Source organism: Dermacentor andersoni, chromosome 8, assembly GCF_023375885.2.
Source record: "Dermacentor andersoni chromosome 8, qqDerAnde1_hic_scaffold, whole genome shotgun sequence".
NCBI classification, from domain to species: domain Eukaryota; kingdom Metazoa; phylum Arthropoda; class Arachnida; order Ixodida; family Ixodidae; genus Dermacentor; species Dermacentor andersoni.
The window spans coordinates 62,015,670-62,037,653 of NC_092821.1; the positions used below are offsets into that span (position 1 = coordinate 62,015,670).

The window sequence follows — 21,984 nt, forward strand, 5'->3', positions numbered from 1 at the left end:
GCATCGTGAGCGAACCTGGAACGTGGCAGTTGTTACTTAGTAGGCACATTCTAAAGGTGCTAAAAACTGTTAAAGTAAACGATCCTTTCTCGACAGGCAATTCACAAGACATAGTGCAGTTTCTACGAAACAAACAATCCATAGGCAATGCGTTTCCTGTGGATGTTGAGGATCTGTTTTATTCAATTCCACATGATGCACTTCTTGTTGCCGTAATGATGTGCATAGAAGAAAGTGGCATCATAGCGTTTCAAAATGCAGCTGGTGTTACGCTTGAGGACTTTTCAACATTATTGGAAGCCTATCTTAATAGTACCTTTATTTCCTTTGACAAACAGCTTTTCTTGCAAAAACGCGGCATTTGCATTGGTTCGTGTATTGCGCCGCTGCTGTGCAACATATTCTTATCTAGTTTTGACCACCTGCTCGTAAAGGCTTTTAAACGGGACAGCACTTTAAACGTTTAAAAGGTTTTAGTACATGGACGACTTTTTAATCCTTTTTAACAGACAAGGCTCATTGAAGCGCTGCGATGATAATTTAAACATTTTTAGGGACAATGGTAAAGGGCTTTCGTTTACGCATGAAGTGCCACAGCGTAACACCCTGCAATTTTTAGATATAAGATTAGCCTTTCATGATGGACAAGCTTGTTGGCAATATTTCCCACGTGCCAAGAAAGGGTTGCTACCGTATAATTCATGCCATTCCACAATTGTGAAGCGTGGAATTGCTACGCTCTGCCTGGAGTCTGCCCGTGAAAAATCGTGTACACACACGATGCAGGCCTCGTTCAATAATCAGATTAAGCGACTGAAAGAAGCACGGTTCTCTGACACGTTGGTGACCTCAGTCCCCGAAAGCCTTTTACGGAAAGTTAAAGGTGCCAGCGCCACAAGGGAGGAAGAAAGAGCCAGAACCGTAAGACCTGAAGCGATTCCTTATGTTCCTAAGGTTTCCCATAACCTCAAGAAGGTGGCAGGCCGGTATGGTGTACCCATTGCTGTTTCTGCCCCCGTTAAACTGGGTCGACTCTGTTCGAAAACCACACGCGAGGAGACCGGTTCGCAAGGCTGTGGCAAGAAGCATAGCATGTCCTACGGGAGATGTGCTACAGGCGTGGTGTACGAAATTCCCCTTGAGTGCGGCAAGTCCTATATAGGACAGACTGGACGCTGCATAAATGAACGGGCCAGGGAACATGAACTAAATCTAATGAAAGATGGCGTGGCACATTTGTCTGCGCACTGCAAGGCCTGCATGTGCAAACCACGGTTTTCTGAGATTAGGATTCTTGGCAGAAGTAGATTACAAACAGCACGTGAGCTGACGGAAGCCTACTATATAAAAAAGAAGGTAACAAATTGCATTAGTGATACATCTATCGTGCTCTATATATCAGAAACTAGATTGTTTGACCGCTGGGTAACGTAGATCCGTGAATAGCCAGCGCATGCATGTATGTATATATATATTCTTGGGTCACAGCCCAAAATAAATCAGTTGGAAGTGCCGCCTGTGTTGTCTTTATGTGTATTCCTTTTGTGAGTGTACAATTGCGGCAAAAAACATATCTTTTGTCGCAAATTCCTTGAGTATGCTGACTGCCAAACAAGACAGCACGCCTGTACACGCCGCATAACTCTCATACATCGCAGCTTAATTTCTAACATCGCTTTTCAAGCTATCACTACATTTTGTTGCTCTGAAAAATGTAAATAAGAGAGCATAATTTGACAGCGCAGAAAAAAAGCTTTCGTTTCATATCCTGCAAAACAAGAGATGTTCCTGATTTAGGCCATATGAAGCCATACGAGTATTTACGTTTGTTTATCATGTACCTCATTACTTAGGCTATCTCTAAGCCCTCTGCTTGCTTTGAAAGTTTGGCCTTGTCACCTTGCGCTCAACTCTTCTATCCATGAAGTGCTGAACGTACAATGGCCCGCGTGTTTCAATTTTTCAATTTGTGTAATGTGGTTGTTATCTTTACATGCCTTGAAGTAGGCTTTTGCCATACGAGTTCGTAACAGTGGGTATTTACATTAGGGGCTCTATAACGTAAAACTATTCCAATATGTTTTTGTTCCAATCTCCTGGCGTGAAATTTGCGTACCCGCCGACGCAAGCATCGGGCGGTTACCCGCCAGGGTTGTCTGAACAAACCAATCAAATGCTCCCCTCGTTCATAGGAGGTCACTTTTGTTTGCTTGAAAAACGAACAATATTGCCTGCACTGAGCGGCTTGCCTTATCTAATTCGAGCATGCTCAAGTGGAGAGGCATTCGATGGGGCCGAGCGACTGTACTGAATATCGATAACCGGATGAAGAGGGTGGTGCCGGCATCTGCGATTGGTCCACTTTTTCTTACTTAGCTTGCGGTCGCTCGTCGACAATCGCGGCGGCGTGCAACGGAAGCTGAAGAATGGCGCTGAAACGGACCCTCAGCAAAGAATATTTGGCAGAACGAGGTCGTAACCGTGCCGAAAGTTCTCGAAAACGTTACACGGCCACGCAAAAACTTCTATTACACGCAAATAAACCAATGCTGTCTGGCAGGGGCGAGTAGTCAGTGCCGGAGCGATCGGCGGCAGCCATCTTTTATTCCTTTCGGAGCGAGGCAGCCCGTGGCTATTCAGAAGAAAATTCAGTTATTTTCGCCATAATAATGCACCTTTAACGCGTACTCGTCACTTTGACGCGGTAGCATTTGCGGTTTTGTGACGTCGCGTGAGAGGCAAGTGAAGTGGGTGCAGCCCGGAAGCTTTTGACCTATAGCCGAGGCTAATGCAATAGAGGCGTCGAATCAGAAATAACTATATTTGTCTTACTCAGTCACATCATGCATAATCAGTGTGTACACGTCATATCAGATGTGGAGCTATCGCGGTTTTCGTGACGTCATGCGATAGACAGGTGAAGTGGGGGTGGTCCAAAAGCGTTTTTGACTAATCGAGGTAAGCTGATTGCAGAATTGGAATAGAAAAGTTTGGAATAAATTTACGTTATAGCGCCCCAGGGGCACATTATACAAGCCCAAAGTTTCTACAGCTGCTCCAGTGACATCCGAAACTTGCACAGGATTCATAAGTGCAGTGCATGTGCAACGTAAAAAAATCATGCGGGCCTGTTGCAAGATCAGCAGGCTAGACCATTACAGAGAACAATCACTTCAAAACCCGGGGCCGTATAACGTAAACCTATTCAAATATTTTTTATTCCAATCTCTTGATGTCAAATTTGCGTAACCGCCGACGCAAGCATCGGGCGGTGACCCGCAGGGTTGTCTGAACAGACCATGAAACGCTCTCCTCGTTTATAGGAGGTCAATTTTGTTTGCTTTAGAAACATATAGCATTGCCTACACTGAGCGGCTTGTCTTATCTAATTGGCTGACAAGAGGTGAGGAGCACGCTCAAGTGGAGAGGTATTCGATAAGGCCGAGCCAGCGCACCGCAAATCTATAACCGGCTCAAGAGGGTGGTGCCAGCGTTTGGGATTGGTCAGCGTTCCTTTACTTAGCTTGCGGTGGCTGGTCGAAAATCGCGGCGGCATGCAACGGAAGCTTAAGAATGACGCTAAAACGGATCCTCAGCAAAGAAGAGTTGGCAAAGCCAGGTCGTAAACATGGCGAAAGTGCTCGAAAACATTACACTGACACGCAAAAGTTTTATTGTACGCAAATAAACCTACGCTCTCCGGCAGGTGTGAGTGGCCAGTGCTTGAGCGATGAGCGGCAGCCATCTTTTATTCCTTTCAGAACAGGGCAGCCTGTGGCTATTCAGAAGAAAGTTCAGTTTTGTTCGGCATATTAATACATATTTAACGCGTACACGTCACTTTGACGCTGTGAGTTTTCGCGTTTTGTGACGTCGCGTGACAGGCAGGCTTTGTGGATGGAGCCCGAAAACTTTTGACCAATAGCCGAGCGCTAACGGCGAAAACGCGTCGAATCGGAAGTGACTATTTTTCTTTTCTTCGGTCCACTCATGCATAATCAGTGTACACACGTCATATCAGAGGGGCATCTATTGCAGTTTTCGTGACGCCGTGTGACAGACAGGCGAAGTGGGTCCGGTCCAAAAAATTTTTGAACAATCGCGGAGGGCTGGTTGCAGAATTGGAATAGAAATGTTGGGAATAGCTTTAAGTTGTAACGCCCCCGGTCTCGTCTCCTCCTTGACACGGATGAAATTAGGTCCATTTGTTCGGCAGGGTACCTTAAGCCAGAAGGCAAAATCAGAGTGCGTTGCACTAAGCTTGATGAAGCAATAGCTACACCATGCATGAACACTTATTTGACAACCAGTAAAGGTGTATTTCTGTCAAGAAAATATACAGGGGATGGGATAGTTTTCAAGAAGGAAGCTTCGTGCTCATGGCTCAGGAAATTGCAAAGATGGGCCGTGCATGATAATGCGAAGGTGGAAGCTGGCTCCGTTGAAGACACTTGTAACAGCGTTGTGCGTGTAAGGAAGTAGCAACAGCCGGGCCCTACTACAAGTGCTGTTGCTCGGGAGGTTTGAGGAGTCCTAGGGATGAAATGCTGTTGTTTAAATTGTTCGCACAATAGAGTTTCCTGGTAGTCTGCGGGTTCCCAAGCATTGTCACTGTGTCAATCTGTGCCATAAAAACATCTCCCGACGCAGTGCTTCATAAGCGATGCTTCCTCGTGTGTGAAATCAGGCACGCCACACGACCTGTGAATGCAGCATTCATTGACGATCGCAATGTCCTGTACCTGAAAGCATAATTTTCCTGTACATGGATCGCAGTTAACTTAAAAAAAAAGGTTATTCATCTATAAAGTGTCGTAGTCCGATTTTATTCTTGTTTTATGCCAGCTGAAAACCAAGAAAGTTAGATCCATAGTTGGCTACATTTCTAAATTAATTCCTTCTGCATGAAATAAATATTGCAACAATATTTTTATATGTTGCAGGGGATAAGAAAATGGACCCAAAGGTATCGGGACGCTACACTATTCTTTATGCCTCCAAAATTTGTTTCGTCGCAACTACGGCAGAACAAGGTAACAATTTAATAAATGCGGCCCCAAATAGACTGCTAGTTTATTTTAATACAGTGATTATGTTTGAAATATAAATATTTTATTAGTAGACATATGTGGATTAATTACCTGAGTAATAAAGAAGCAGTAAATATATCGAACATTGCAAAGGAATGCCTATAAACTCTGACCTTAGATAAGAAAGGGTTAGCCATGTTATAAAAAACTTTATATTTCGGCATTGCAAAATTTGCTGCTTACGTGATGCTTCATGTCAAGACACTTAAAACCCTAAAGCAGTTGTTAGTTGCAAGTGATCCTATATGCTTCGTCCATTCAAATGCAAACCCTTTCTCCTCTACCTCTGCAGGAAATAAGGATGTCTTCCAGCAATTTTGTTGCTTCACTTGGTGTACACTGCCTTCGTGTTATCTTCATGCTTTAAAAAAATGTAACACGAATCAGCCCATCGGGCGGCCGCAGTCAACATTGCCAATTTTATTTGTAGAGCACTCCCCGCTGCTTAGTGCACTTTTCCACGATATATTTAGCCCCGTGCCATGATACTATAGGACAAGGTGAAACAAAAATGTTATCAAAACTTGTGCCTTTGTCAGAATAGTAGGAAATAGCTGTAGCGTTTATTTATTTATTTATTTATTTATTTATTTATTTAGTACATACTGCAGACCACATTGTGGTCCTTGCAGGACGGGCAGACATTGAGTACAAGACAAATATAAGATACGTTCATATACATTCATAAAATATATAGACTTTACAATGATATTTTGCTCACAGAAGCATTTAGTAAAAAGATCAAAACACAATACCTAAATCAATTAATGGTGCAACAGAACGATGTAAAAAAAAAGGCAAGGGAATTGCACATCAAAGGCAAGGGAGTTTGAGAGCCGAGGACCTGCCCCGCTCATTCAACAGGAAGAACACATTCTATACAGAAAAAACAAGACAATAAAAACTTACATAAAACACAGTCACATGTTGTAAGGGGCGGGCAGCGAATTCCATTCAGAAATAGTTCAGGGAAAGAAGGAGAACTTATAGCTGTCTGTCCTAGCATAGATAGGTGTCAGTGTATCCGGACAATGGTGTCGTGTATACCTAGTGGAGAGATGACTGTGAAGGGTCCAGAGCCAATTTGTGATTAATTAGATTACGTAAAAAGTTTAGCCTGTGTTTCTGTCTTCTTTGCTCAAGCGAAGGAATATCGTTAGCCAACATCAACTCTGGCGGGGAATCCGAACTTTTGAACTTAGAATAAATAAAACGAACAGATTTTCTCTGTATTCTCTCAAGTTTGTTAACATTGAATTTAGTATAGGGATCCCATGTAACTCAAGCATATTCAAGTTTTGGCCGGATATAGGTTAGGTAAGTGAGTAGCTTAACGTTTGAAGGGGCATTTCTTAGTTTGTGTCGCACATAGGTTAGCTTCCCAAAGGCGGAAGAACATGTGCTGTCAATGTGAAGGTTCCAAGAAAATTTATTAGTGAACGTTACGCCAAGGTACTTGTAACTCTCAACTTGCTTTAATGAAACAGATCCCATTTGATGCGTGTATTCCAGGGGATTCTTTTTATGGGTTATGCGAAGAGAGACAGGTTTACCTATGTTTGCAGCCATGCCCCATTCTTCGCACCGCAAAAATATATTATTCAAGCTAGAGTTAAGTTCCTTCTGATCATCCACGGACCTAATAGTACGGAATACAACGCAGTCATCTGCAAACAGCCTTATTTGTGTTCCTGGTTTGACGACGGTAACAATGTCATTAATATATAAAAGAAAGAGCAATGGACCCAGGACACTGCCCTGGGGAACACCTGAAGTGACTGGTAGATATACCGAGTTGTGATCGTCAACTGGAACGTACTGTTGGCGATTATCCAGATAGTCTGTAATCCAGGTAATTATGATGTCCGGAAGAATAATGTTCCTTAATTTTAAAATCAGCTTTCTTTGAATTACCCTATCGAATGCTTTACTGAAGTCCAAAAATACTGCATCAATTTGACCGTTGGCATCCAAAGCTTTGCCAATTGAATGAATTATTGTTACTAATTGTGTGGTAGTTGAACAACCTTTTCTAAAGCCATGTTGAGCACTTCTTAGTATGGAGTGTTCATCTAAAAATTCATTAATGCGAGTTGCGATTATGTGCTCGAAAAGTTTGCAGCAAGATGACGTTAATGATATGGGGCGGTAATTCTCAAGCAATAATCGATCGCCTTTCTTAAAGACCGGAACAACTCGAGCCATCTTACAATTTTCAGGCACTTTCGCGCTTAACAAAGATGCTCTGAATAATACAACTAAGAATTTGGCAACAGTTTCGCCGTATCGCCTAAGAAACACATTCGGGAGGTTCTCAGGGCCAGGGCTTGTTTTGGTTTTTAAATTGAGTAACATAGACACAATGCCATGGTAAGATATAAAGTTCGCCTCATGCTCTTCAAACACTGCAGAACTCAAAGGTGGGCCTGATCGTGCACTGGAGAATACGCTATGAAAATAAGTGTTAAAACGTTGTGCGATGGCATTCAAGTCGTTAAGAATGGTTCCATTAACTGCAATTTCCGTAATAGTATTCTTGCTATTGCCAAGGTATCCCCAAAACTTATCCGGTGCGTTTGTTATAAAGTTGGGCATTGTTGTGGAAAAATAAAAATGTATTGAATCGCGCACGGCGTCATCCAAGGCGTACTTTTATTGACTTTCTTAGTTTTAGTGGGTATGAATGTATCTATGCAATGCCTGCTCATCGTAGTAAACGCGGTCCAAAGTGCAGACACATTACTACCACTATCTGCAAAGCGCGTAAGACAAGGTTCCATGTAGTCGACAATGCTGGCGTCATCCGCTCTGGTGTAATCTTTAAAAGATTTGGTATTGGAAGTTTTAGGAACAGTAGTTTTGACAATGGGCAAGGAAAGTGCAATAAGGTAATGGTCAGATAAGCATTTTCGATTGACACGGTATGCTCGGGAAAGGTTCGGTTTAAAAATATAACATCTAATATAGAACATGATCAACCTTGCACACGCGTGGGTTCATTAACCACTTGAATAAGATCATGTGTTAGCATAATGTCAAAAATAATGTTAGCATTTGCATCGGCCTTATTGTTTGCTTGGAGGAGCTCCCAATTGATACCAGGCAAGTTAAGATCGCCGATCAGAAAATTTTTCTTGTTTTGATAGAGAGACATGTGCTCTTTAAGTTTATTCAAGTAATCTGGTGTAGCATCAGGTGGTCTACAAAATGCGAACAGCCCAAAGCATTGACCCCAGCACGATAACCTGACGCATAGGTACTCTAGTTCGGGAGTATCACCGATAAGCGTGGCTCCAATTTGATCTTTAACTAGAACCGCTATACCTTCACCTCTGCGCAGTCTATCCTGACGAAATACTTTGTAATGGGATGGAAAAAGGAGTTGATTTGTTATATCGCTGCACAAGCAGGTTTCTGTTATGACTGCGATGTGAGGATCGTGTCGTAGCAAGTGAATTTCTAGGGAATCTATCTTGTTCACCACGCTACGAGCATTAAAGTTCACGATTCGCAGGCGTTTCCCCTTGGCTAAAACTGAATTTCTGTGGATGGCGGGTTCGTAGATTTCTAATCACGAAAGTTCTGATACATTGTCTGGATCATCGGCGACTCTCGTGCCTATTTCTGCACTTGCGCGTGACGACGGGTCGTGGGGCGGTAGGGTTTGTCTGCGTCGTTTTTCAGAACAGGAATTCTTTCATTTGTTTCTTCGCTCCAAATATAAGCTCTCCTATTGATGTATAATTTACCAAAGCTAAGGAAACTTTATCACCCTTCTCGCGGTTTTCTTTTGCACTTGCTCACAGCTTCCTTCTAACTTCTCGAACTTTTCGCGAATAGTCTTCACTTATTGATATATTAGTGTTCTTCAGCTTGTGGCATTGTTTAAAAATTAACGCTTTGTCTCTTGTATCGAACAATCTCCGGACGACAGGTCGTTTCTTATTTGTGGACGGACGACCCAATCTATGTATTCGTTCAATAGCTATCGGGTTCAGTTTGAGAAGTTCTTGAAAGATACCTTTATTTACGGCTGTTTCCAATGATTTGCCGTTTTCACTCTCTGGTTCTGTTAGGCCAAAAATAATCAAATTAGGTCTTCTACTGTGGTTCTCCAATTCGTCTATTTTCTTTTCAAGGGTCAGAACAACTTCGTTATTATGTGAAAGCCGATTTTGGCATAAAGTGACCTGGTCTTCAAGTTTCGATAAAGCGTCTACCTACTTTTCAATTTCTACCACGTGGTTTTCTTTGATATCCTTAATATCAGCTGCGATTTCCTTAAGTTGTTTCAAGACTTGAGAAACTTTCGGCCCGGGGTTAGGTCCAATGTCCCCTCCTAAAAGCAGTACCTTCCGGAGGCAAAAAACTTCAAGCAAGCAACACGGGCGGAGCAGCCGTAGCGGAGAGCGTCTTTAGCTTCCTTTTTTGGTTAAGTGTTTTCATGAATTATTCGTGAACATCATAATAATTAGTGTTTCACCATGCAATTTTTTTTTCATTTCCTGTGTCTTTAGTGTAGTTTTCTATTAATTCCTTTTACTGTACCACTGACGTTCTTATGTGCTTCAGTTAGGTGCTCTAAGGGGGCGAAATTGGGCCGTTTGTCGAATACTACGTTTGTTTGTTTAAAAGTCAACATGTCAAGATGATTCCTTTGCAATTGCTTACATGCAAACCAATGAGGAGTTTTTTCCTAGAGGGGCACTGTTGTAGAAATAAACAAATTGTTGGCAACTGGTTGCTGCTTGGACTGTGAACTTGAAAAAGGTTTATGTGCAGTCGCTGCTAATCTCTGTCGCTGCCGCTTGATGCCGCTATGTTTACACATATATCGTGCACAACCACATTGTTTATTATGATAATTTATGCAATGGGTCTTGTCTGTGAGGCATTAAAATAACTATATGACTGTTCAGCAAGCTTCCAATTGCAGGTTTCGCTTTAAATGGGTTATTCTATAGATGTTGAATTATCAAACAAACATTAGCAAGGTATAGATAACCTTTCCGAGAAATGCATAGGCGTTCCAGTTGCTTTCTTATCAAGACGTTGTTTTGTGTATTCAAGCACAAAAGTAACTGGAACGCCAATGCATTTCTCCGCAATGTTCGGGAATAAATACATCGAAAGTGGTGTCTTCCTGATAATTCGTTGCAAGCCTTGCGAACTCCACCGCTAGAATTTTTAGATTGCAATACGGCCCATAAGAGAATTAGTTAACACTGAATTAGTGAACGTTTGTTAATTATTTGCTTATGCATTTCACTTTTTGTGCAAGTAATGTTCGCCTCTCCGAGTAGACTACCTCATAAACTAGTATTGTTAGCTGCCACAGGCAACCCTTAAAAATTGTTGAATGTGTTGGCTCAAATACCCGGTATATATATATATATAGCTGGAACATTCGTACTGAACTGCGCGCTATGCGGCCAAGAAGAAAAACTTAAGGGGCCTGAACTATGCTCCTTGCTGAAATAATAACTGAATGGATCTGGTCATTATCAGCAAGCGTTATCTGCAATAGCTTGATCCAGAAACGCACACGAGGTTGCCTGGCTGATACTGAGCTCCTGTGTTTTACAGTCAAATTTAGCGAAATGCAAAACTTCGGATATTTTAGTATCTGCGTGAAACTATCAAACTCAAATTGTAGAAATTTATCTAGACCTCACTACATTAGCGCGTTACACTCTAGGTACAGCTTTCAAAGAAATTGTGCAGTCAGTACACAAAAAATTAATTTGTCGTCCGTACCATATTTATAACGGAGATTACTGCAGTCACCACGCATGCTAACCTGATTTACTAAAATACATCAGAGGACGCTATATCCCAGAAGCAACAAGCGGGGTGCAGAATCCTCAATTTGCTGTCCCATCAAGTTTCGCCTACTGTTTTAGCCATGGTTGTCCTTGTTGTAGAATGTACACATTCTTCTATTGGATCCTAAGGCAGGAGGTTCGTACTGCCTTGAATAAAAATAATTTATATGCTTGTTGTCAAAAAGGCGCTGTGGGAAATTAACTAGATTTGTTTTATATAACAACGGATTCCAAGATTTCCTTAGGTATTGCAATTTTTCGAGCTCTTCAAATGTAGTATATTGTTGCGTGTGGAAAAACACAGATGAAAGAGGCTATATACAGGGTATTTAGACTGGAGCCAGACCACCAGGCCGACACTCGCCCGCGCCATGGGCACAGACCCACTTCGTCGTCGTTCTCGCGGCGGCTGGTCCCTGGAGCATCGCTAGATGATATCGTAACACTACACCCCGGCGGCAAAAGCGCCGTCACGGTGCTGTTAAATATCCAAGGCGCGTGGAGAGTTGTAGGGTTTGAGTCGGGCGACGTGGACAAAGTCACTGGTTGTCACAGCGGAGGACGTAGTGGGCGTGGCTAGAGCGATTTCGTAGGGGACATTGGTTACTTGGCGAAGCACGCGATATGGGCCTGTGTAGCAGGAAACTAGTTTTTCACAAAGGCCAACTTTACGCGATGGTGACCGAAGCAACACGAGGGTGCCGGGAACAAAATGAACGTCACCGGCACCCTCACGAGGGTGTTTAAAAAGGTGTCTCTTTTTTTTGTGGGTGTAGCTGTACATGATCCTGCTGCCGCATGAGTGTGATACCCAGTAATTTTCAGTGGTTTTCCTGTTTACTGAAAGGCTATTACATCAGGTGGTGTGCCTTATTCGGCAGTAAACTGCAGCAGAGTTGCGTTCCTTTATATATATATATATATATATATATATATATATATATATATATATATACATAATATTGTCACGACTCACTTGAGACAAGAGCGGAGAGCGGTCTTTTATCGAGACAACTTGGACAAGCGCTCAATCCACGCTTCTTTTTCTCTAGCACCTTGTTTGCAAACACGAGGTCGCCGTCTTCGTTGTCAGCATCGTTGGGCGCAGCCGGCTTCGCGGCATTTGCCCCCCTCCAGAAGGTGTATGTTTCCGATACTCGGCAGGTAGCACCCGGTGTCCAGCCAACCAGAGAGTGTCCATGTCACTCAAAAAAGTAAGGTTTCATGCGCACCACGTGCACAGTCTCAGTCAGGTCCTGACGGCGCCTCGAGCAGGATGGGCTGTCAGGAACGACTTCACAGTTCATGTCGCTAAGGCGTCGTAGAAACTTGTATGGTCCGAAGTATTGGCGTAGAAGTTTCACGCGAGGCCTCGGCGGCGTACTCGAGCCCAAACCGAGACTCTTTGGCCGGGCTGGTAGACGACACATCGATGGCGTTGATTGTAACGTCGGGCATCATGGTCTTGCGGGCTAGTTAGGCGAACGCGCATGAGCTGCCTTGCTTCTACCGCGCGCTCTCTAAAATCTGCGCCGTCAGTCTCGGAATCGCTGGAATCATGAGGAAGCACAGCATGCAGCATTGTAGTCACTTCTCGACCGTGCGGGAGACTGAATGGCGTCATTCTGGTTGTTTCCTGCCGAGCCGTATTATAAGCAAACGTTACGTAGCATAATATTTGGGCCCTGTTCTTGTGTTCCCCATCGATATACATGTACAGCATGTCTGCGAGAGTCTTGTTGAGGCGCTCCGTAAGTCCACTGCTTTGCAGGTGATAGGCGGTCGTGCTTCTGTGTGCCGTGCCAATGAGAGTGAGTACAGTTCGCAAAAGTTTAGCCGTGAACGCCGTTTCCCTGTCGGTTACGATAACCGCTGGAGCACCGTGCCTCAGGACGACGTTTCCGATGAAGAACTGTGCGGCCTCGGCTGCTGTGCTGCACGTACGTGGCTTGGTTTCATCATATCGCGTGAGGTAATCTGTCGCAATTATGATACACTTATTTCCTGCAGCAGATATTGGGAATGGGCCCAAAAGGACCATCTCAATTTGTGCAAACGGCGTTTCTGGAATCGGAATCGGATGGAATGGAATCGGATGTAAGAGTGCGGCAGCTTTCGTAAATGGCGCTTTTCGTCGCTTACAGTCAAGGCACGTTATAATGTTGCGCTTCACCTGTGCTGCGAGCTGTGGCCAGTAGTACTTCTGATTGATCCGTGCTAATGTTCTTGTGTAGCCTAGGTGGCCTGAGGTAGCTTCATCGCGACAGGCCTGCAAGATTTCAATGCGGAGAGTTTTAGGGACCACTAGTAGATATATCTTCCCTGCTGAAGAGAAATTCCTCCTAGAAATAACACTGCTGCGTATGCACAATGATGACAGGTGCCTTGAGAACAGTCCGGGCTTGTTTGTGGTTGCGGCCTTCTAAGCAATCAATTAGTGAAGCGAGTTCCCCGTTCTCTTGCTGTTGTTGACAGATGGTGGCCGCATAAACAGCTTCTAAAAAGACTACGGATTCGTTATCATCACCACCTGACGACTCGATCGGTGATCTGGAAAGGCAGTCAGCGTCCAAGTGCTGCCTTCCCGATTTATAGACCACTGTCATGTCGTACTCCTGAAGCCGTAGGCTCCAGCGTGCCAAGCGTGCACATGGATCTTTCATGTTAGTCAACCAACATAGAGAATGGTGGTCACTTGTGACTTCAAATGGGCGGCCGTATATGTAGGAGCGGAACTTGCTAACTGCCCATACTACAGCCAAGCATTCCTTATCTGTGGTGGAGTAGTTCGAGTTGGCACGTGACAGTGTTCTACTCGCGTAAGCGATGACTCGCTCCGCGCCGGCTTGCCGCTGAACAAGGGCGGCGCCTAGACTGACGTTGCTGGCTTCGGTGGGGAGCATTGTCGGCGCATCCACGTCAAAGTGGGCAAGAACAGGCGGAGTTTGTAGACGGTGCTGCAACTCGTTAAATGCCGCGTCGTGCTCCTCGCCACAAACAAGCGTGACATCTTCTCTGGCTAGGCAGGTGAGCGGTGAGGCGATGCGTGCAAAACCCGCAATAAATAACCGGTAATATGCGCATAGGGCTAGGAAGCCTCTGATTGCCTTCGTGTCTATAGGCCTGGAAAACTTTGCGACGGCTGCGATTTTCTCAGGATCAGGTCTGACACCTGTGTGGCTTACAATGTGGCCCAAAAACTGCAGTTATTTTTATCGAAAGTGGCACTTTTCAGGTTTTAAGGTGAGCATAGCGGGCCGTATCACTTGAAGAACTGACCGTAGCCGTCTGAGATGTTCATCAACTGTGGCAGAATAAACAATGACATCGTCTAGGTAGACAGCTCTAGTCTTCCACTTAGGGCCCGAGAGAACAGTATTCATTAGCCTTTGGAACGTAGCTGGGGTGAAGCACAAACCAAAAGGGAGAACTTCGAATTCATAGAGCCTATTAGGCGTCACAAAAGCAGTCTTTTCGCGATCCCGCTCGTCGACCGCTATTTGCCAGTATCCACTTTTTAAGTCGATCGATAAGAAGTAACATGTATGTCGTAGCCTGTCGAGGGAATCGTCGATGCGCTGTAAGGGATACACATCTTTTTTCGTAACCCAATTGAGCTTGCGATAACCGATACAAAACCACAGGCTACCATGCTTCTTCTTAAGGAGTACTACGGGCGATGCCCAAGGGTTATTTGACAGCTGGATGGCATCATCTTCTAGCATTTTCTTGGCTTGCTGCTGTATTGCTTCACGCTCTTCCTCAGCCACGCGATACGGATGCTGTCGGATGGGTATTGCTGTTTCCTCCGTAATGATGCGGTGTTTCGTCAGTGGTGTTTGACGCACTCGGGACGCTGTGGAGAAGCAGTCGTTAAAATCATCCAGCAGTTCCCTGAGACTTTGTTTCTGCTGCGGCACTAAACCTGAGTCAACGTCGACGACGGGTGCACGTGGCATCATATCGGTGGTCGATTCCTCTTTTAGAGCAAAGCAGTGTTGAACGTGATGAATTTCGTCAAAGTATGCCACAGCGGTGCCTTTACTGAAGTGCCGGCGTTGAGTGGTAAAATTTGTCAGTAGTACCTGTGTGCGACTACCGATTAGGCTGATGATACCCCGAGCAATTACAACACCCTGATGGAACAGAAGTGCAGTTAATTGTTCGGCTACACCGTCCTTGTTCAACGGTTCTCCGCAACTGACGGAGACAGGACAGCATAATAGCGGTGGTATGCAGACGTCGTCATCGGCGACACGTAACAATGTACGTTGGCGCTCTTCGTCGTGGCTCGTGTCTGTACTAGTTGACAAGGTTATCTCGCCGTTCCGTATGTTAACCACCGGTACCATACTCCCGCAAGAAGTCCATTCCAAGGATGAATGATCTGCAGCACTCTTTTAAAATCATAAAAGTGGCGACAAAAGCTGTATTTCCTATCTGGAGTCGTGCAGTACATTTTCGTGCAGGTGCTATTATGTGGCCCCCAGAATTTCGAATATAAGGGCCCGTCCATTGCATTTTGACTTCCTTAAGCCGGTCTCCCAACTGCTCACTCATTGTGGAAAAGTCTGCGCCAATATCAAATAAAGCTATCACGTCGCGCCCATCAATCGTTAAGAGTAGGTCAGCACTCGCAAATTCGTCGGCGTTCCGTTTATCCGGGTTGCTCTGTCGTGTCTCAGTAATAATGGGGGATTTTCGGTGGTTCGACGACTTGCAACCTCCCCCCGCAGGTCACTGATTTCAGTTTCCTCGCCGTGGGCTTGGCGAGCGGCCTCTTACCAGGTCGCCGAAACTGCGACGGTTCGGCGAAGAATAACGCAACGTAGACGGAGAGCGCGACCGGAGTTTATCTGACCTGCCTGGTTCCCGGGTGACACTGTCGTCGAAGCGTGGATGTCTGTCTGGAAACTGTCGCGGAGTGAAAGGTGATATTTCATAGCTGCCACCCTGGCGATGAGTGCAAAAACGATAAATATGCCGTGTTCGCCACAGTGAAAACAAAATGGTCAGCGATCAGCAGTGCGCCATGCGTCGGTCCTACGAAGCTGGGGTCGCCTGAAATGCTCCCGCTGTATCCAGGCAACAATAGGCGGCCGCTGGCAGTACTGCTGTACTGGCACGGTAGAAAGCGGGCGGCGGACAGCGTCTGCGTAGCTGTATGCGCGATGCTCGAAGCGAGGCTCGGGACACGGTTCAGAGAGTGGCTCACGTGATGCAAATGCTTCCCGGATTTCTTGGCGGACAACTTCAGCGACCGAAGCAACAGTAAACTACTTCGGTGTGACAGTTTGCTTCGCAATCTCCTCGCGCACAATGGCTCTTATTAGTCGACGCCGCGAGGTCTCGTTTGTCACTGTCAGTACTGCGGCTCCTGCAGGCGCATCGTTAGTCAGGCGTTCAGATTGCCGGCAACGCTGCTGCAGCGCCCGCTCGATTGCTGTGGCTTCCTTGATGAATTCCTTCGTTGTTGTAGGCGGGTGAGGCAAGAGACCAGCGAAAAGCTGTTCTTGAACGCCGCGCACGAGATGGCTCAGTTTCTTTGAATCAGGCATGTCGGGATCCGCGCGGCGAAACAAACGAGACATGCCCTCGGCAAACATCGAAACACTTTAGTTGGGCTTCTGAATGCGCAACTCGAGAAGGCGTTGTGCATTATCTCGGTGATCAGTGCTTCCGAAGGTATCATGTAGCCAACGGCAATATTCGTCCCACGATGTCAAATCTGCCTCGCAGTTTGGAACCACGTCCTTGCGCTACCTTCAACAGCGAAGTATACATAGGAAAGGTTCTGGTCCGCACGCCACCGATTGACCTTAGCTGCGCGTTCGTACTCGTCCAGCCAGTCTTCGTGAAAGTTTGTGGGGACTAGATTGTTTTGAACAGTCACCTTTGTTGGACTTGCAAGCGCCATTTCCTGAGTTGGTGAGGTCGGTGACAAAGTTCCTTACAAGAGGCCGAATTCCGAGCACACACCTTGCAGGTGATGGCTTGCGCAGTGCACATGTGTCTCGACGCGTGGATGATGTCTTGAAGGGCTGGATGCAGGGCTACTCGCAGGAGTCGTCCCTATCGTTAGGCGATGATGCGGGACCCAGCACCTCCACCAGTGTCACGGCTCACTTGAGACAAGAGCGGAGAGCGGTATTTTATCGAGACAATTAGGACAAGTGCTCAGTTCAGGCTTCTTCTTCTCTAGCACCTCGCTTGCACACACGACATCGTCTTCGTCGCCCGCGTGGTTGGGCACAGATGGCGTCGCGACAATACATACTTATACAGCTGAAATATTCGTACTGAAGTGCGTGCTATGCGGGCACGAAGAGAAACTTCAGGGGCCTGAACTATGTTTCTTGCTGAAATAATAACGGTATGGTTGTGGTCACCGACAGCAAACATTTTCTGCACTAGATTGCCTGGATGATACTGAGCTCCTATGTTTCAAGGCCAGATAGCTAAACTCAGAACTTCGCCTCTTTTAATATCTGCGCGAGACTATTAAACTGAAATTGTCGAAATTAATCTAGATCTCACTACATTGGGGCATTACACTCTAGGTACAGCTTTCAAAGAAATTGTGCAGTCAGTACGTAAAAATACAGAAATGAATTTATCGTCCGTATCATAATTATGACTGAGATTATTGCAGCCACCACGCATGCTAATTTAATTTGCTAAGAGAACCTCAGATGTGCTAGATCGCAGAAGCTACAAGCGGCGTGCTGAATCCTCAATTTGCTGTCCCATAATGTTGCGCTTACTGTTTTAGCCAAGGTTGTCCTTGTTGTAGAATGTATATATTGTTCGAGTGGATCCTGAGGGGTGGAGTGTCGTGCTGAATTGAATAAAAAGGGTTCACATGCTTGTCAAAAAGCGCGCGTGCAACGTATTTCATTTTGTTTCCTACAACTACGGATTCCAAAGTTTTCTTACGTGTTGCAATGTATCCAGCTCTTCAGATGTAATATATTATTAAACAGACTGTAACGCAAGAAACTTCTGTTTTATTGCAGCTAATGCGCCGATATCTCAGAGCCAAGGCGTCTCCTCACCCACAGGTGAGTTCAATATATACAAGTACTAAAAACACCAACGTGCATTACTACCTCAGCATAGTGACATAAATATATTATAATACCGAGACCGATCAAGTTGTCCAGCGCTGTTTATTCCACCAAAGGCAACGCCCCCAGCTCACGCGCGAAGAAGTCGAAGAACAGTGAAGATGATGATGGCTATGTACAAATGAAAACGACGAAGTACGTTAATAGTGCTTACACTAACTTCCCCCCGTCATGGAAGCGGCCAGCCTGGCCGCAGATTAGAGATTATCTAAACGGGGAGTGAAGGGCTTCATCCGCGAGACGTGAACAATTTCAGCATTCCGGCGGCGCCGGTCAGTGACGGAGTGTACTGGGCGAACGAGATAGTTCACTGCAGATGTTTGCTGCACAACGGTGTATGGGCCAATGTAGCGTGGAAGGAACTTCTCACAGAGGCCTGGGGTGCGGACTGGAGTCCAAAGCAGGACTTGGTCTCCAGGGTGAAAACGTAGGTCACGGCGTTTGTTGTCGCAGTAACGCTTGCGCTCAGCTTGGGTAGCTTCTGTGCTTTGCCGGGCGATTTGACGGCAATGTGCAACTCGGGCAGCGAAATCTTCCGGAAGCGACGCGTTAGGCGAAGAAGGTGCGAAAAATAGTTCTCTGTCGAATATGGTGGAAGGAGATCGTCCATACACAAGGAAGAAAGGGCTGTAGCCGGTAGTTCGTTGAATAGCAGTGTTATATGCGAATGTCACAAAAGGAAGAATTTTATCCCAGTCAGTGTGGTCAGGACGGATGTACATGGAAATCATGTCAGACAGCGTACGGTGGAAGCGCTCAGTAAGGCCATTGGTTTGCGGATGATAAGTGGACGTAGATTTGTGGACGGTATTAGTGGCTCGAAGAACTTCCTCGAGGACTTGTGAAATGAACGCCTTGCCACGGTCACTGAGAAGAACGCGAGGAGCCCCATGGCGCAAGACGATGGCGCGCAAGAAAAAGTCGGCGACCTCAGAAGCGGTGCCGGATCGCAGAGGGGCAGTCTCGGCATATCTTGTTAAATGGTCGACCGAAGTGACAATCCAACGGTGACCGGAGGGTGTCAACGGCAAGGGACCATATAAATCAATGCCAACAAATTCAAAAGGTGCGTCCGGGCAAGGGAGAGGTTGTAGTAAACCGGCAGGAGGGGATGTCGAGCGTTTGCGGTGCTGACATGACGCACAAGAGGCAATGTATTTGGCCACCGTTGAGGATAGGCCAGGCCAGAAGCAGCGGGTCTTTATGCGGTCGTAAGTCTTGTGGAAGCCTAAGTGGCCAGCCGATACATCGTCGTGAAGTGCCTCTAATACCCGCAAACGAAGGCAGCGAGGTAGAACTGGGACCCACCGGTGACCTGTTGGGTGGTAAATGTAGCGGTGTAGCACGCCACCTTGAAGGCGGAATTGTCGAAGTTGGCGTCGCAAGCGGCTGTTGGGCGGTTCGGCGAACCCACTAAGGCGATCCATGAGAGCTCGACAGTAGGAGTCGGCCCGCTGAAGCGAGACGAAATCAAAGCGTGATGAAAGCGTAACTTGGTCCAGGGATGTTATCGAGAGTTGGTGAGAGGCAGGCGTAGCATCGGAACGACGTGGTTGGGAAGACGACGGCGCGTTACCTGGAGAGAGTGAGAGTGGGCAGCGAGACAATGCGTCTGCATCATGATGGTGTTTTCCAGACTTGTACGTTATAGTGAAGTCATATTCCTGCAAGCGGAGTATCCAGCGTCCTAAGCGTCCTGACATGTTTTTCATTGATGACAGCCAACACAGAGCATGATGGTCGGTGACGATGGTGAAGTGGCGGCCGTAAAGGTATGGGCGAAATTTCTGAATCGACCAAACGATAGCCAGGCACTCTTGCTCTGTAATGGTGTAGTTCCGCTCAGCTGGAGAAAGTGTTCGGCTGGCATATGCTATGACTTGCTCTTTAGATGCTGTATTACGTTGCAGAAGTACTGCGCCAATACCTTGTGCGCTTGCGTCAGTATGGAGTATGGTGGGGGCACGATTATCGAAGTGGCGAAGCACTGGTCCGGAAGTAAGATGCCGCTTAAGAGCTTGAAAAGCCGACTCGCAGTCGCTAGTCCACGTGAAAGAGGCACCGGTAACCAGTAGCTTGTGTAGAGGAGCTGCTATTGCTGCGAAGTTGCGTATAAACCTACGAAAATATGACGCCAAGCCGAGGAAACTACGTAGATCTTTCTGTTGCTGGGGGCGAGGAAACTGAAGAACGGCACTAATCTTGTCGGGGTCAGGCTGGATGCCATCTTTTGAGACGACGTGACCGAATACTTTTATTGTTTTGGTTGCAAATTTGCATTTTTTTGTATTGATCTGGAGACCAGCATTCGCAAGGCACTTGAGAACTTCGTCTAATCGTTGAAGATGTTGGCTGAAGTCAGACGAAAAGATGACAATATCGTCCAGATAACAGAGGCATGTCTTCCATTTTAGACCACGAAGTACGTTGTCTATCATGCGCTCAAATGTGGCAGGAGCATTGCAAAGGCCAAAAGGCATCACGTTAAATTCATATAGGCCATCCGGTGTAGCGAATGTGGTCTTTTCTTTGTCAGTCTCGTTCATCGGAATTTGCCAATATCCTGATCGAAGATCAATGCTGGAGAAATACTCCGCCCCTTGTAGTGTGTCCAAAGCGTCGTCAATTCGAGGTATTGGATATACGTCCTTGCGTGTGATCTTATTGAGCGCTCGATAATCCACGCAAAAGCGAACTGAGCCATCTTTCTTCTTTACCAGGACCACGGGAGACGCCCATGGGCTAGATGAAGGTCGTATTATCTTCCGCGCAAGCATGTCAGCGACCTGTTGTTCAATGACCTTTCGTTCGGACGGCGATACACGATAGGGGCGTCGTCGTATTATAGCGGAACCTTCGGTTTCGATACGGTGTGTAGCCGCAGGAGTTTGGCTCAACACAGAGGAACAGCTATCGAAACAGGCTTTGTGTTTTGCCAAGACCACCATTAAGGCTTCGGACTGCGCGGCTGTTAGGTCAGAACCAAGAACGGCTGGAGGAGGGAAAGAATCATCCAAACCTGAGGTTGGTGCTGGCGATGAAGAAGGGCAAAGCGTGACTAGAGAGATTGGTTGAGTGTCGGCGAGGGTTGCCACAGTCATCCCTTTGGGCAGCATCACAGGATCTGGGGTCGTGTTGCAAGCAGACAGAAGGGCGCGGCCGCGTGAAAACCGGACGAGACAGGTGGCAATGAGAATTCCGCGAGAAGTACAGCGGGAAGAAGGGGCGACTAGGGCGTCTCCGTCGGCGATCTGACTGGACGTTACGGCTACAACGTCTTCGTGACCAGGACGCAGGACGTAGTCTGAAGCGAGGACCAAGTTCACGCATGAAAGTGAAGAGTCCGCAACAGGTTCAAGCTCTGTATCTGTGATGTGGACAACTTCTTCTCTACATGAAATGACGGCTGAAGCAGAATGTAGGAAGTCCCAACCAAGTATAAGTTCATGGATACACGTTGGAAGGATGATAAACTCGATGTGGTGGCGTATGCCGTCGATGAGAACACGAGCAGTACACTGTCCGTCAGGGTGAATGAATGCATTATTAGCGCCACGCAAAATAGGTCCAAGATAAGGCGTTTTTACTTTACGGAGCCGGGAACACAGATCACTCCGAAGAACAGAAACGGCGGCACCGGTATCGATGAGAGCTGATGCGGGAACACCTTCGACAGTCACAGAAAGCATGTTGGCCGGGCGAACAGGAGGAATTTTTGAAGACCGATAAGAAGCAGTTTCCCCTCCAAAAACTGCAACAGTTAGTTTTCCGAGTGCTGGTCGACAAAATGGGAAGTGGGACGAAGTGGTGATGTAGAGCGCCGGTAAGGGGATGGAGAACGACGTCTGGCCGAACGGGAACTATGAGGCAGATTGGGAGCAGCTGGTGGAGACGGAGAACGCTGTTGAGGGAATGAGTGCGGTCCGGGATAGTAGTCGTCTG

At 46.3% G+C, this 21,984-nt stretch overlaps 1 protein-coding gene across 2 annotated transcripts in view; it reads left to right on the forward strand.

Moving 5' to 3' along the window:
- Nucleotides 1-21,984, forward strand: part of LOC129383547 (uncharacterized) — a 106,622-nt gene that overhangs the window by 67,119 nt on the left and 17,519 nt on the right. For both annotated transcript variants that reach the window (XM_055068141.2, XM_072284008.1), the window contains exons 7-8: nt 4,944-5,033; nt 17,932-17,976. In XM_055068141.2, the coding sequence (XP_054924116.2) occupies nt 4,944-5,033; nt 17,932-17,976 (135 nt within the window). The remainder of the gene's footprint in view (nt 1-4,943; nt 5,034-17,931; nt 17,977-21,984) is intronic.